At 42.0% G+C, this 12,700-nt stretch overlaps 1 protein-coding gene across 1 annotated transcript in view; it reads left to right on the forward strand.

Annotated features, from left to right (window-relative positions):
* Positions 1-12,700, forward strand: part of LOC123986430 (SPRY domain-containing SOCS box protein 4-like) — a 52,668-nt gene that overhangs the window by 23,305 nt on the left and 16,663 nt on the right. Inside the window, exon 3 of the mRNA XM_046074674.1 lies at positions 10,812-11,700. Coding sequence (XP_045930630.1) covers positions 10,992-11,700 — 709 coding nt within the window. The 5' untranslated portion in view covers positions 10,812-10,991. The remainder of the gene's footprint in view (positions 1-10,811; positions 11,701-12,700) is intronic.

Raw genomic sequence — 12,700 nt, forward strand, 5'->3', positions numbered from 1 at the left:
GTGGATCATTAGGGCCCGAGCACAAACATGCAAGGTACCTATTGAAACTGAAAGGATTATCATATTGGAGGTGGAGCTGATCGATGTTAAACAGCAGTTTCCTTTAGTGAAATTACTAAAACACAGAAATTAGAAAATGCATTGGAGGAGATGGTATGTACGATCCATGAACCAAGCCGGAAATTCCTAGGATATGTGATGCTATCAAGCTGACCAATCACAGTTCTTGCAGTCTGTCGGCATTGAACCTACGCCATAGATTTGATGCAGAAGTATAAATTGGCCTTTAGAGCTGCAGTGTGGTACTTCTACATATGAACGTCTGTTACATTCAGGCCCTCGGTTTTCAGTTCTTAAATCAGCGTCTCACTGGTAATTATGCGTTTTATGCCAAGCTGAAGGAGGAAAGGTAATATACACATACAAGTAGTGAAATTCATCCTCTGCATTTAACCCATCCCTGAAGGGGGAGACCAACTCCTGATGGAAATGCAGTGCTGTGAGGCCATAGTTCAATCCACTGGGCCACCGTGCTGCTAACCCTAAGGCCTGTAGAGTCACGATCTGCCATTGCTGTAAATAAAAATGGTCCCTTCAAGAGTTTATTATTGTATAGTTGTTCACTGTTCAAGATGTGAAATGAGCAATGACTCAGTCTTCCTACTTGGTCGTCATATTTCAATAGTAATTAAAATATTGCTATGTGAATGTGACAATCTGCCTCTTTTGTTTGCCAAAAGTATGTTCTGATTTAATTTTTTTCCTTTGTTCATTGCCGTTTTGGACTTTCAAGGTAAAAAGTTCACTTCGTGGTCACAGTTCTCCATGAAAAGATTTATTTTGTATTCCTTGGGAAATGTTAATATGGAGGCAGGTTGGTGTTTGGATTGTAGTGCTGTGTGTGGACACAAGAAATAACTGAATTCTCAAAGAGGGTGTGCTTTGGCTCTTACTTCTAACACGTGGTTGCCAACAGATTCCTCTTCTGGGTAAATGGAGATGGCAAACTGCTACTCATCCTAAGCTATTGGGTGTGTCTTTGTCTGAGGAGCAGGAAGTCATTTTGGACAAATGGGTCTATTATTGACTAGCTCACTACCATGGCTGGCTAGACTAGACTCGCATTGTAAAGTAATCTATTTAATATATGGGGTTATTATGTTTTTAATGTTTTTAAATTACTGCACCCCCCCTCCCCCCGTCCCTGCAATCAACTGCCCTCTTAATTCGTGTTATTTCTGTCTGAGAACTAAAATGAACAAACCCACAAACAAATGGATGCGTCTTGAGTGTAGTTCTGGCCTAGTCTTTCTGATCCCTACTTGCTGCACTCCTATCAGTACATCAGACCACGTCAAAATAAGATAGTCCTGCAGCAGCTTTCAACATGGGTGGGTGTCGATGAAACTGTTATAAATGTGGTGAGTGTGCATTTTTTGTTTGAGCTAATTTGAGCAAAGTCATGTTACATTAACATGTGGAGTTCAACATAAAACACTCTTAAGACTGCAGCGTGCAGAGAGGAATACTGTTGTGCATTTGCGGGGGGTGGGGGGCTGTGTTACAAGTGAGAGGAGGGCTGTCTTGTCTCCCAGGGGAGAAAGATGAGAAGAGAAGCATGGAGATGTAGGTAGAGAGAGGGGGATGGTGTCAGTGCTGGGGAGAGAGGAAGAGAAAGGAGGCTTGTGTGGGGTACCGTGTCATAACTGAGTGTAACGTACACACACGATACATCTTAATATCATTAAGTCACATTGAGTATTTCTGCTGGGCCAAACTTAGTGGCTTGAAAGCTAACCAAAGCACATTGTCAAAGGCACAAAACACATTTCAAAACTAGAACCACAGGATTAATATGTTATGAATTTAGGTGGCATGGCCTTTCCTCTGGTTCCACCCTCACCCTCAAACCCCACTTTCCAAGATAAATTAGAATAGCTGCCTGCATTTAATATCATACAGTATAGTAGTTTGAATGAGCGCACATAAAAGCAGTGTAAAAATGGAGATGAGATGTAGATCCATACTGGATAACAACTGAGGCAGATGTTTATTAGACCAATTACAGTTTCAACTTAAAGATTCAGTGTGGAAGATTTAGTGGCATCTAGTGGTGAGGGCTGTGAATTGAAACCAACTGTAGTCTACCACTGCCCCCACCCCTTTCAAAGAGCATAGCAGGACAGCTACAGTGGCTGACGCAGCACAAAAGGTGTCTCTTCTGAGACCGCAGAGAGTGGCTAGTCAAGAAATGAGGGTTCTTTAGGTATATTTATTAAGAAATTATATTTACTTATTCAGTAAAACCAAATGTTATTGCGACTTGGACACTGACAGATAGCAAGGAAAATGTAAGCCAAGAGTGTGAAACATTGTCACTGTTTCTGCCACACAATAGATGGCGTTTATACAAACATTGTCAAGGGAAATACATTTATTCTCTGTGATTATCCTCGCCAAAACTGTCTGCCAACAGTAATGTCTGGCCGACAGCCAGATTATGGTGCTTTGATGGCGGCAAAAAAAAAAATGCTTTGATAGCGGTGCTGAAATAGATCTGTGATGACAGCAACAGTTACTCACATAATCACTTCCTTTTTAGTGATTTTTGCCTACAAAATAAAAGCTCAGGAAGCTTGTTTTACTCTAAAGCTTGATTTATACTCCTGCGTAGGGTCTACATGCATAGCTGCGCAAGTAGCCATGCTATAACGCCCTCAAATGCTAGTCGGCAGTAGAGCTACAGCGTCCACTGTGCTGACTTCCGGTTCCGACCGAATGGACCACATTGTGATAGCGAAACGAATCATTTTGCTCGAGTTGACGGTCAAATATGTTGATCCACCGTGTTACAGCCACTGGTTTGGCCGCTAGTAAAAGTTACTTTATAGCACGGGGCACTTCCTGTTGGCTTGGAGGTATTGCGAGGCTACCCAGCTGACCAATCGATGCTTACGGTCCGCATCAGCCCGACGTGTAGTTAAATTTTGAGGAGGTGCGCGTAGGTGACTACGCAGAGGCTATGCCGTCGATTCAGCGCAGAAGTATACACTGAATGCAGTATTTGGAGTTGAACTGAGCTTTTACTTTGAAAAATTCTGAACGACATTAAGAGTCTTTACAGCCTGCTTGACCCACCTCTGAAGAGCCATCAGAAAATGTGATTCTCCTAAATGTACTCTGCCTGGGGGAATTAAAAAAGCATCTGTAGGTTGATGTATGTGGATCAGACACAAACACTACAGCACATGCAGTGATCTGAGAAACATTCGCTGCAGAATACATTTGTTGAAGACAGAGGAAAAAAAAGTTATCCCTAGGTGGGATCAGACCCTTGGGGTACGAGTCCTGCAAGTCGTCATTATGCCTTATATTCTCATCCACCATCTGATGGTTAAAAATATTGCTCAGATTATTTAGACCCCTGCTGTATATTACTACTTATTCTTTTAATGTACGTATTCAACATAGTGATGAGTGTCTGCACTGCCTCAATTCTACCAGAAGTAGAACAAGAAGAACGTAGTGATGAAACGCCCTCTGTAGCGATGTTTGTCCGTTTTCAGCTACTGTAGAAACATGGAAGGGCGGACCCGCGGTTATGTAGAAATGTCACATTCTAAGGTAATAAAAACATAATGGTTTATTATCTAAGGTCTTTATACACCACTGAAAACATAGTTATAGATCTTATCATTTCTGTGGATGGATCCTCAGAAATATTACACACTGAACCTTTAAGCTAAAGTCTCAAGTTAATTATTCCAACAATGGAGTAAGAAGCAGATAGGCTCTGTGTCTACAGGGAAATAGGTGGAACATGACTTCCAGGTAAATGTAGAAATCAGTATGAGCTGTCTTGTAGAGTCTGCTTGTCACACTAAAAGTCTATTCGGTGAGTTGGGGAGAAATCCATGAGCTGCAAAACAACTCCGGCGATCAAAATGAACTCACTTCATGTTGTATCTGAATGCAGCTGAAGATGGGATGGACTGCTGTCATTGAGTGAAAGAAAGCAGACAGTCTGACCTCACAGCGTGATTAAATTCACGTTGCGGCTCATTTTGTATTGTGAAATATTGTGCCATGATATATCATTAATCATTATCATCTAGAACTTACTGCAACTCACCTTGCTATATGGACGAGCATACTGGTGAAGTTAAAAATGCCTTAGTCAGCAAAATGACAATGATGCAACAAAAGACAGACTTCCAAAGGGCTGCTGCTTTCAGTAGTGCATCTAAGTGTGTGTGTGTGTGTGTGGGGGGGGGGTGTACTGCTTGGCAAAGATTTGGAGCATGCTCCACGCTAAGCCCTCCCCTTCTCCCTCCCTCTATCTTTCCCTCCTCCCTCCAGCAGCTGTTTTCCTGTCTAAGCTAGGAAATGGAGCCAGGCTGTTTTTCCCCATCTTCGCGTCACAAGCAGGAACTCGCTGACTTACTGACATACACAAACGCACTCTGTTTTTGTCTCTCTGCCCTGTCCCGCAGTCATCTGGCTGTAGACTCTGTTTGTTCACATTGCTGTGTGAGAGCCGCCTGACTGTTCGGAGAAATGCTTTCATGGTAAGGCGAGTCTTCCCTTTCTCACAGGCCGCTTCTGTCTCTTGACCTCTTGTTTGTGCTTCTTTCAGTCCGTGGCATTTTCTCATTTTCCCGTCTCGCTGTTGGCAAGACTGTTGTTGGACTTAGCCCATGCTGACAGTTTCCAAAAGTCTTTGACTGTGTGCTACAGCATTCTCAGGGTGTTGCCATGTCCCGGAAAAGTCTTCAGCTGCAGCAGGTCGCAAATGAAATTCAACCTGACGATTTCTTTTTTTGTTTTTGAAGGATTTGTTAGATGTTTGTTTTAATTTTGAGATGATGTCTTTATAGCTCATGCTTATTGCCGCAAGTCCACTTTAATGTCTGCTTTTCACTTCTTACATTTTTTTTCCTTACGTTTTATATTGTTTGGGTCTGAATGTCAAAAGGAAGAACTGTGTTCAGTCACAGTTCTAGCTGGCTGCGGCGTCTGTCCCAGCATGGCTAGGCTATAACAGCTAGCTTGGGACCTTCAGTATAGCGTTTCACACATGTGAGGGACTTAGAGGTGGGAGAGTGACACATGATTGAAGACTTTCTGGATTGTGTTACTCTGCTGCTACACTAGGCCAGTTCAGTCCTGACTCATAATTAGACTTGGCAGAACCTGGGAGAGCGAGCTGATTAAGTGTACGTCTAATATGAATGGTTAGATTAAACACTCTTCCTTATTGATGCCGGAGAGACCATGCTATCCTACATTGCTTTAACCAAATTTACTTCCAAAATTTGGTATAGCGTCCTGCCTCATTCTCAACTAAACAAAGTGTGCAGCTATAGCTTATGTCTATCTGCTTTGGACCTCCCATAGAATCTCTCATACTCCTGTCTTTAATCCTGTTCCAGAGGTATTGCTGCCTTAACGCTCCCGACACACTTGGGGCGTCTGTAGACTGCACACGAACAATGCCAATTTTATTGCATTTCCCACTATGTGAGATGGGTCTAACAAAATCTTGTCTCCAGAGTTTGAGAGTCTCTGTCTCTCTCTCTCTGACTCACTCACTCACTCACTCACTCACTCACTCGTGCAAAACTGACCGTCTCACATGCTCCTGGTTTCGTTGCACTGTTGAAGGTACAGGACATCAAGTACTTTGCTAAACTATCGCTTGCCGCCTGTCTGCTCCTGCAACCCTTCATCACGCCAATACATGTAATACACACACCAGTCCTTAAAAATAAAGTTTGCTGTGAAACATTTCAGGTGAAAGTGGCAGTTTGGTTAGATTTAGGCAACAACACTACTTGGTTTAAGACAAGCTCATGGTTTAGGTTTAAATAACAACTTCCTTAAAACGATGACTATTGGTTTCACATGAGAAACAAACTCTGGTTTCCTCTGTGAAAGTCTTGTTTGATGCATTTCTTTTCTTTTCTTTTATGCTTGATCCTGTGCATTTAATAGCAAAAATTCTTCAGTACAATTTTGAGCTCTTAAGTTGATAAACTGTTTGCACAATGGGTCCAAAGAAAATAGAACCTGAAGACACAACATTGCAGGAAAAACACACCTTTAAATGTAAAATGGCATAACAGTCTTGTTATATGCACAGAATATAAATGAATATTTAAGTTTCAACTGATGCTATAGTTTTTGTTTACCTTTGCTTTGCACTGAAGTTGTCAGCTTGTGTCTTTCTGCCCACAGCGTTCGGTCAGCCTCCCTGCAGATTCAGACCGTGCCGTAGTAATATGCTGTAGAGTGTTTATCGCTGCCTAAATGCAACCTCACTCGCATATACTGTACGTGGTAGAGAATACCCAATTAAAGCATATGGTGCTTAAGCCCTGCTACAGTGAGGATTTGTTTTCATTTTAGTCAGTCCATTGTGCCTGCAGGCCCTGTATAAACAAGCTGCAGATCAGGAATGATCAACAGGTCAGGGCCTTACTGAGTAGTTAATTTTTCTTATTGACTATGTGCATTAACCCTTACAAGAAGAATTATGGCTTATGAGTGTAGATTCATCAGTTGTAGGAAATGCAGTTTGTCACTTTTTTCATGGGTTGTGGTCAAGTTCTGCAAATGTTTGCCTGCAGGTTTGTATGTTGAGTCACGCTTGGAGCTGTTGCCCATTTATTATGTTGTTGTTTACATTTGTAAAATAAACTTTTTTTAAATAATGCATTGTTAGTAATACTGTGTTTTTTAAAAGTAGCACTTACACAAGTTGTGTACGTACATGCTCAAACAGATCGTCATCGTCATTGCCCCCAGCTGATGTTCCAGCGCCATGCTGATAAGAATGTGGGTGATATTTCAAAGTTCCTGTATTACCAGTCTGCATGTGTGTGCCCTAAAGCAATGTGTGTATGCGTCTGTGCATGTGTTTGGATGGGAGCTGATTGTGTTAAACAGACTGGCTGTGCAAGTTTGATAGGTTAACAATGGCTGTCACGCTACAAACGGCCTTCTCTATGTCACTGCCTCCTTTGCTGAAGATAACAACTTTGGGCTGAGGATTCTGGTGAAGTTGCATCTTAAACAATTGCAGGTCTCCAACGCCCAGAGCAGAAGAAAATCACTGGGGCTCATATTTAGATCTCCTTTTTAAAGAAAAGGAGATGAAGCACAGATTGTTCTTGCTTTTGTACCCATTGTACTGGATAATCCCTTCAACCAAATTCAGCTCCCTTTTAATCTGAAGAGGTGTCGGGTTAGATGGCACACCTCATCCCTTTTTTCTTGCACATCAGGATTCTCACAATCACCTGTCCAGTCAGTGTTTCTTTCCTCTGTCATCAATTCTCTGATCTCTCCCCTCGTTCATGTTGCTGCTTTGCTTGTCCTTGCCTGCCAACTCCTTCACTGACGTTGCTCGTCAGCTATGACCTTTACAGCCAGGTTTTATTCCATCTTTCACTAACCTGTTTAAATATTAAACCAGCTTCTTCCACTTCTCCTTATCTTCAGTTCCCTGTACCATGCAGTGAAAGAGGCTGCTTCCCTTTAATTGTACAGTGCATGTATATTGGAGGTTCTACATGTTATGTAGGCGCCATGCAATGTAGACAATAGTAAGAGCTGGTTGATGGTCTGTTCTGGAGGATTTCTCGATGCTCATATTGATGGATAACACTCTTGGATGCACTCTTTCACTTTGGACTGTCAATCTCAGGCTCTATTATTAGTGTAGAGCCAGCGCAATGTCGTCTTTTTGTCACATCACGATCTTGACTCCTCATACTCCAAATGTCTGTCTCGGTCAGTCTGTCCGTCCTCAATGCCAATTTAAAATGAACTACTGGATCTCTTTATTATGTGTAATTTTTTGCTTTCATAGTGAGACCAGCATAGCTGGTGTTTCATGAAATCTTTTTCAGGAATTAATCAAATGACTGTAGAGTTTCCCCAGCCGTTTATTGCGGGGAAAAAGCTTATTTTTCCTGAGCTGAGAAATGTACTTCTATGATTAATGAATACACTTTAATTGATAGCTGTGTGTATATACTTTATTGTACAAGGCCATACATTGAGTATGTGAAGATGCTACTATATTAATCCACAAAATGTGAGCACTGTCAGGATTTATTGAACTTAATCTTGGTGTATCAATTGTTAGTTCATCTGTTATTAACCAGAGCATCACAATATATTGCCTCCCTTTTTCAGCCTTTTTCTTGTCTGTAGATGTTGTGGATAAAGGTCTCAATCAGTAACAATTAGGGGGGGGGGTGTTAGCTCTAACAGCTCTCTACTCAAGATGGCACAAGCAGTACTGCTGGTCAGGTACTGGTGTGAAGTTTGAAGTTTGATATTCACACGCTGGAAGTTCCTTCTTGGTGTCACCAGCTCCATGTGGATGGCATCAAATATTCCAAAACAAGTAGAGCGCCTGACTGGACCACTTCTCTGCATCTCCGTCTCGCTCTCCAAAACACCCTCCCCTCTGCCTGGTGATGCAATCTGGATCTAGCAGAATTTAGAACTGTAGTGTCCTTTATAGACTGTGAAGGGCAGACAAGCTGATATTAATCACATGTTTTCTTTGTTGCTGCTGTGATATTTTAACCGTGCAGCACACACAGACGTGTGGAACATCCAGTACCAAACCACTATGAGCACTGTCACAAGACTAATACACTAATAATTAAAAACATTCACGACGTGTAGTAATTGACCTGGACCCAGGCTTTGAACACATAACACCAGATGGACTGATTTATAAATTTGTGTGTGCACGAATTTTAGACATCTGTGTATGTCTGGATGTCTTGTATGTATTGGAGATTAGTCACTGAATCTGGAACTCCATCTAAATCAGAACAGATTTTCCTTTATTTCTCATCACATTTTCTCTCTCTGCCCCTCCTGATTCCCATGAATCACTTCTCTCTGGCTTGTCTTGTAATTGTTTGGCCCAGTGTTTCCCCACTGACGGTTAATGCTCAAGGAATCGCCAGAAAAATGTCAGCAGTAAGGGCTGGCATTCGTATCCATGTTCACACGTTCACACATTCACAAATATCAGCTGAGTGGTCGATAGCCGCTGTGTAATAAATATTCCTCTCATCTGTCATGATGTGGCTTCATGCGTCATGTCTGGTGGTATAAATGAATATGGGAATGCAGAGCTTCTCACTTTTCATGAGTTGTAGTCGAGAGAGTTTCCGAAAATGACTGTTCACCTGCAGGAGTCGTTCTTGTTTGTTGTCAGAGCTGTTGCCCATTTATCATGTTGTTGTTGTTGTTGTTGTTGTTTACATGTGTTTACTTGATCTTGCGTCTCCTGTCCTCCGCAATTCACTACATATCAACTTGGTGACATTTAAACACATACTGTAAACAAAATCATGTGTGGAAAAACGTTTGCCTGCTCTTCTGTAATCAGAAGCCAAAATAATTTATGCATTCCTTTTGTCAGTTAAGAAAATATGGCACGTGAGATTCCAATAATTTAACACTCATGTGGTGTGTGTTTGTTGTTTTTAAACGCAGGCAATATTTTCTCATGATGTGCAGAAATGACGAGCTTTGTGTGGTTGCAGATGGTTATTAAGTTGAACTTGTTTCCATTTGTTGCCTTTTACTCTTACATTTTTAAATGTACAAATCTTATATTGTATCGATCTCCATCAGTTTCAGTCTATCCTACACACACAGCAACTGTGTCTGTCTGATTCAAGCTTCTCCTAGTGGGTCAGTACCAGTTACGGCTCTGTACTTTCCCTGGAAGAATCATGTGCAGTAATTTCCTAAGAAACTATAGAGGACTGAGAAACATTTGAGGGATTGCGTATGGGAAAGGGTGATAGAGGACAAGGAGTAATGTCAAAACAGCTCATTTGGAACAGCTTCTCTTCATTTGGTCATGAAGGGAACTCTCCTTTTAAAGGTTCTAAATACTTTTAAATCCTGATGGTTGCTCAGTGGTTTGACTGTCCGGCACCCATCAGCCCACCCTCCAGACGGGTAACCGAAGGCTGGAAATACTTTTCTAGAAAAACGCTAGAAGTTCATCCTTTCTCCTTCCCAGTAGGAGTGGACTTTCTTGCCAAAAAATATCAGGATCTTTATAATCGCAGTCACGATCCACAATTTAAATTGCAAATTTTGAAATGCTCTGTAGACTATAGACAGACTTTTTAAATAGCCTATTGAGTTTCTCCCTTTGCACAATTAAAAATGATATAGAAAATGGTGATTAAAACCTGAGTTCAGTTTGAAGTTGTAAACAGAAGCCAAAAAAAAAATAACACTAAATTAACTGCATTCTAACATCTAATGGTATTCAGTTTTACTGAATGGCTTCAGTAAGTTTGGTATTCTCCGGGAAAAACAAAATTGTTTGAATAGACTTTTAGAGTGTTTCTCTGCAAATCGGCATATTGAGCTGGAACCATCAACGTTTAGAATTTTTGCTGGAAAAAGAGGTTGCCAAGTTTCTTATGATTGACTGACTGGTCATTGCAGCCAAGTGTGAAGTTGAGTTTAGTTTATTATTTTGAAGTTTCTGACTATCAAAACAGAACATTATAAATTTGTAGTTCAATTTGGACACAGTCATTAAAAAGATCGATCTTTGAAATTGATGCAGAGTACTTGCATTTTCAGTCATCTCTCCTCATATAGTATACCTTTTATGACATACCCGTTCCAATCAAATCAAGCAAATCAGTAAGGCGGTTGCTTTACTGATTAGCCAAGAGTGACTTAGATATTTTTACATAAGACTGTACATTAGATAGATGCATAATGTTTTCATTTGGCGTGTGTTTCAGGAGTCTGGTTCCCCCTGGCTGAAGACGGCTTGTGTGTCGCGCAGCACCTTTCCACCCAGGACCCACTGTGTTGCCATAGCGCCCATGAGGTAACGTCAGGACCTTCCGCCCCCTCATTACCACCCTTGGTCCATCCATTTCCCTCCCCTCTAGCCCTTCTTCCCTTGGACCCACCCAGCCATGGGCCAGAAGATCTCTGGCAGTATCAAATCAGTGGATGCACGCGGGGAGACCTCCTATCGGCCAGTACGCCGAGAACTGCGGGGCCCAGATTTCTGTCGGCCCCCAAGGCTGGACTTACTATTGGACATGCCATCGGCCAGCCCTGAGACCCAGCTTCGCCACGCCTGGAACCCTGATGACCGGTCACTCAATGTCTTTGTTAAGGAGGACGACAAGCTGACATTTCACCGACATCCAGTGGCACAGAGCACGGACTGTATCCGTGGGAAGGTGGGCTACACTAGGGGCCTTCATGTTTGGAGGATTCACTGGCCGGCCAGACAAAGAGGCACACACGCTGTTGTCGGTGTGGCTACTGCTGAAGCAGCTTTACACTCAGTGGGCTACACAGCCCTGGTGGGCTCGGACTCTGAGTCCTGGGGCTGGGACCTGGGTCGGAACAGACTCTACCATGATGGAAAGAACCGGCCCATTTCCACGTTGGCACCCACATACCCCTGTTTCCTGGAGCCAGATGAGTCATTTGTGCTCCCAGACTCTCTGACAGTAATACTAGATATGGATGAGGGAACACTGAGCTTCATGGTAGACGGACAGTATCTGGGAGTAGCTTTTAGAGGGCTAAAAGGCAAGAGACTGTATCCCATCGTCAGTGCTGTGTGGGGGCACTGTGAAGTATCAATTCGCTACGTCAACGGACTAGATCGTAAGTGGCACAACACCGACACACATGCTCAAAAAGCCAATCAGTTTAATTCTTTTAGTTCCTACAGCTCTTTAATGGCAGGCAGAATGATGGCTGTATGATGTTTTTGATATGTCAAATTTTAAGGGGTGTTAGGGATGTCCCAAGCCGATCCGGGCATATTTTAATGGATAGTATCGACTAAAATAAAGCCGATCAAAATCCTTTCTTTACTGTACTATGCTGTGTTTTGTCCACCTCAGCCTGCTAGTGTTGCTGCTCACTGCTTTCCTTTATGACGTCCACATATGTTTGACGTCAAAAAACGCACTGTCCTTGTGAAATTTTCCACATAATCCCGGTTGAAGTTTAGCATACTCCCTCATTATTAGATCCATACAGCTTTTTAAGATCTGTTCATCCACTGCATTGTGTGTTGATGCCTGATTCAGCTTGATTTGTTTTATATATAACCTGTAATAACTTATTACAGCAAATGTCAATAACACCTAGCCCTCTTTTTATCAAATTATCTCCCAAATATGAAGACTAGTGCTTGTTTTAGTAGCACCGTTTGCATTTGTCTTTGCAGAATCTTGGATAGGTGGATAAGAATGAGACGTTTTGTTTACAGTGGGGGAAAAAAGTATTTGACCCCTTGCTGATTTTGCAGGTTTGCCCACTTACAAAGAATGCAACAATCTACAATTTTAATCATATGTACATTCTAACAGTGAAAGACAGAATCCCAAAGAAAATTCCAGAAAATCACATCATATGAATTTATAAAAATTGATAACCATCTGATGAGGAAAAACAAGTATTTGACCCCCTACCAAACAGCAAGTATTCTGGCTCCTACAAGCCAGTTAGTCTTTCTTTAAGACACAGCCCCAATCCCAACCAATTATCTACATCAAATACACCTGCCTCACCTCGTTACCTGTATAAAAGACACCTGTCAACACCCAAACAACCAGCATCCAACATCACCACCATGGGCAAGACCAAAGAGCTTTCT

Source organism: Micropterus dolomieu, linkage group LG17, assembly GCF_021292245.1.
Source record: "Micropterus dolomieu isolate WLL.071019.BEF.003 ecotype Adirondacks linkage group LG17, ASM2129224v1, whole genome shotgun sequence".
NCBI classification, from domain to species: domain Eukaryota; kingdom Metazoa; phylum Chordata; class Actinopteri; order Centrarchiformes; family Centrarchidae; genus Micropterus; species Micropterus dolomieu.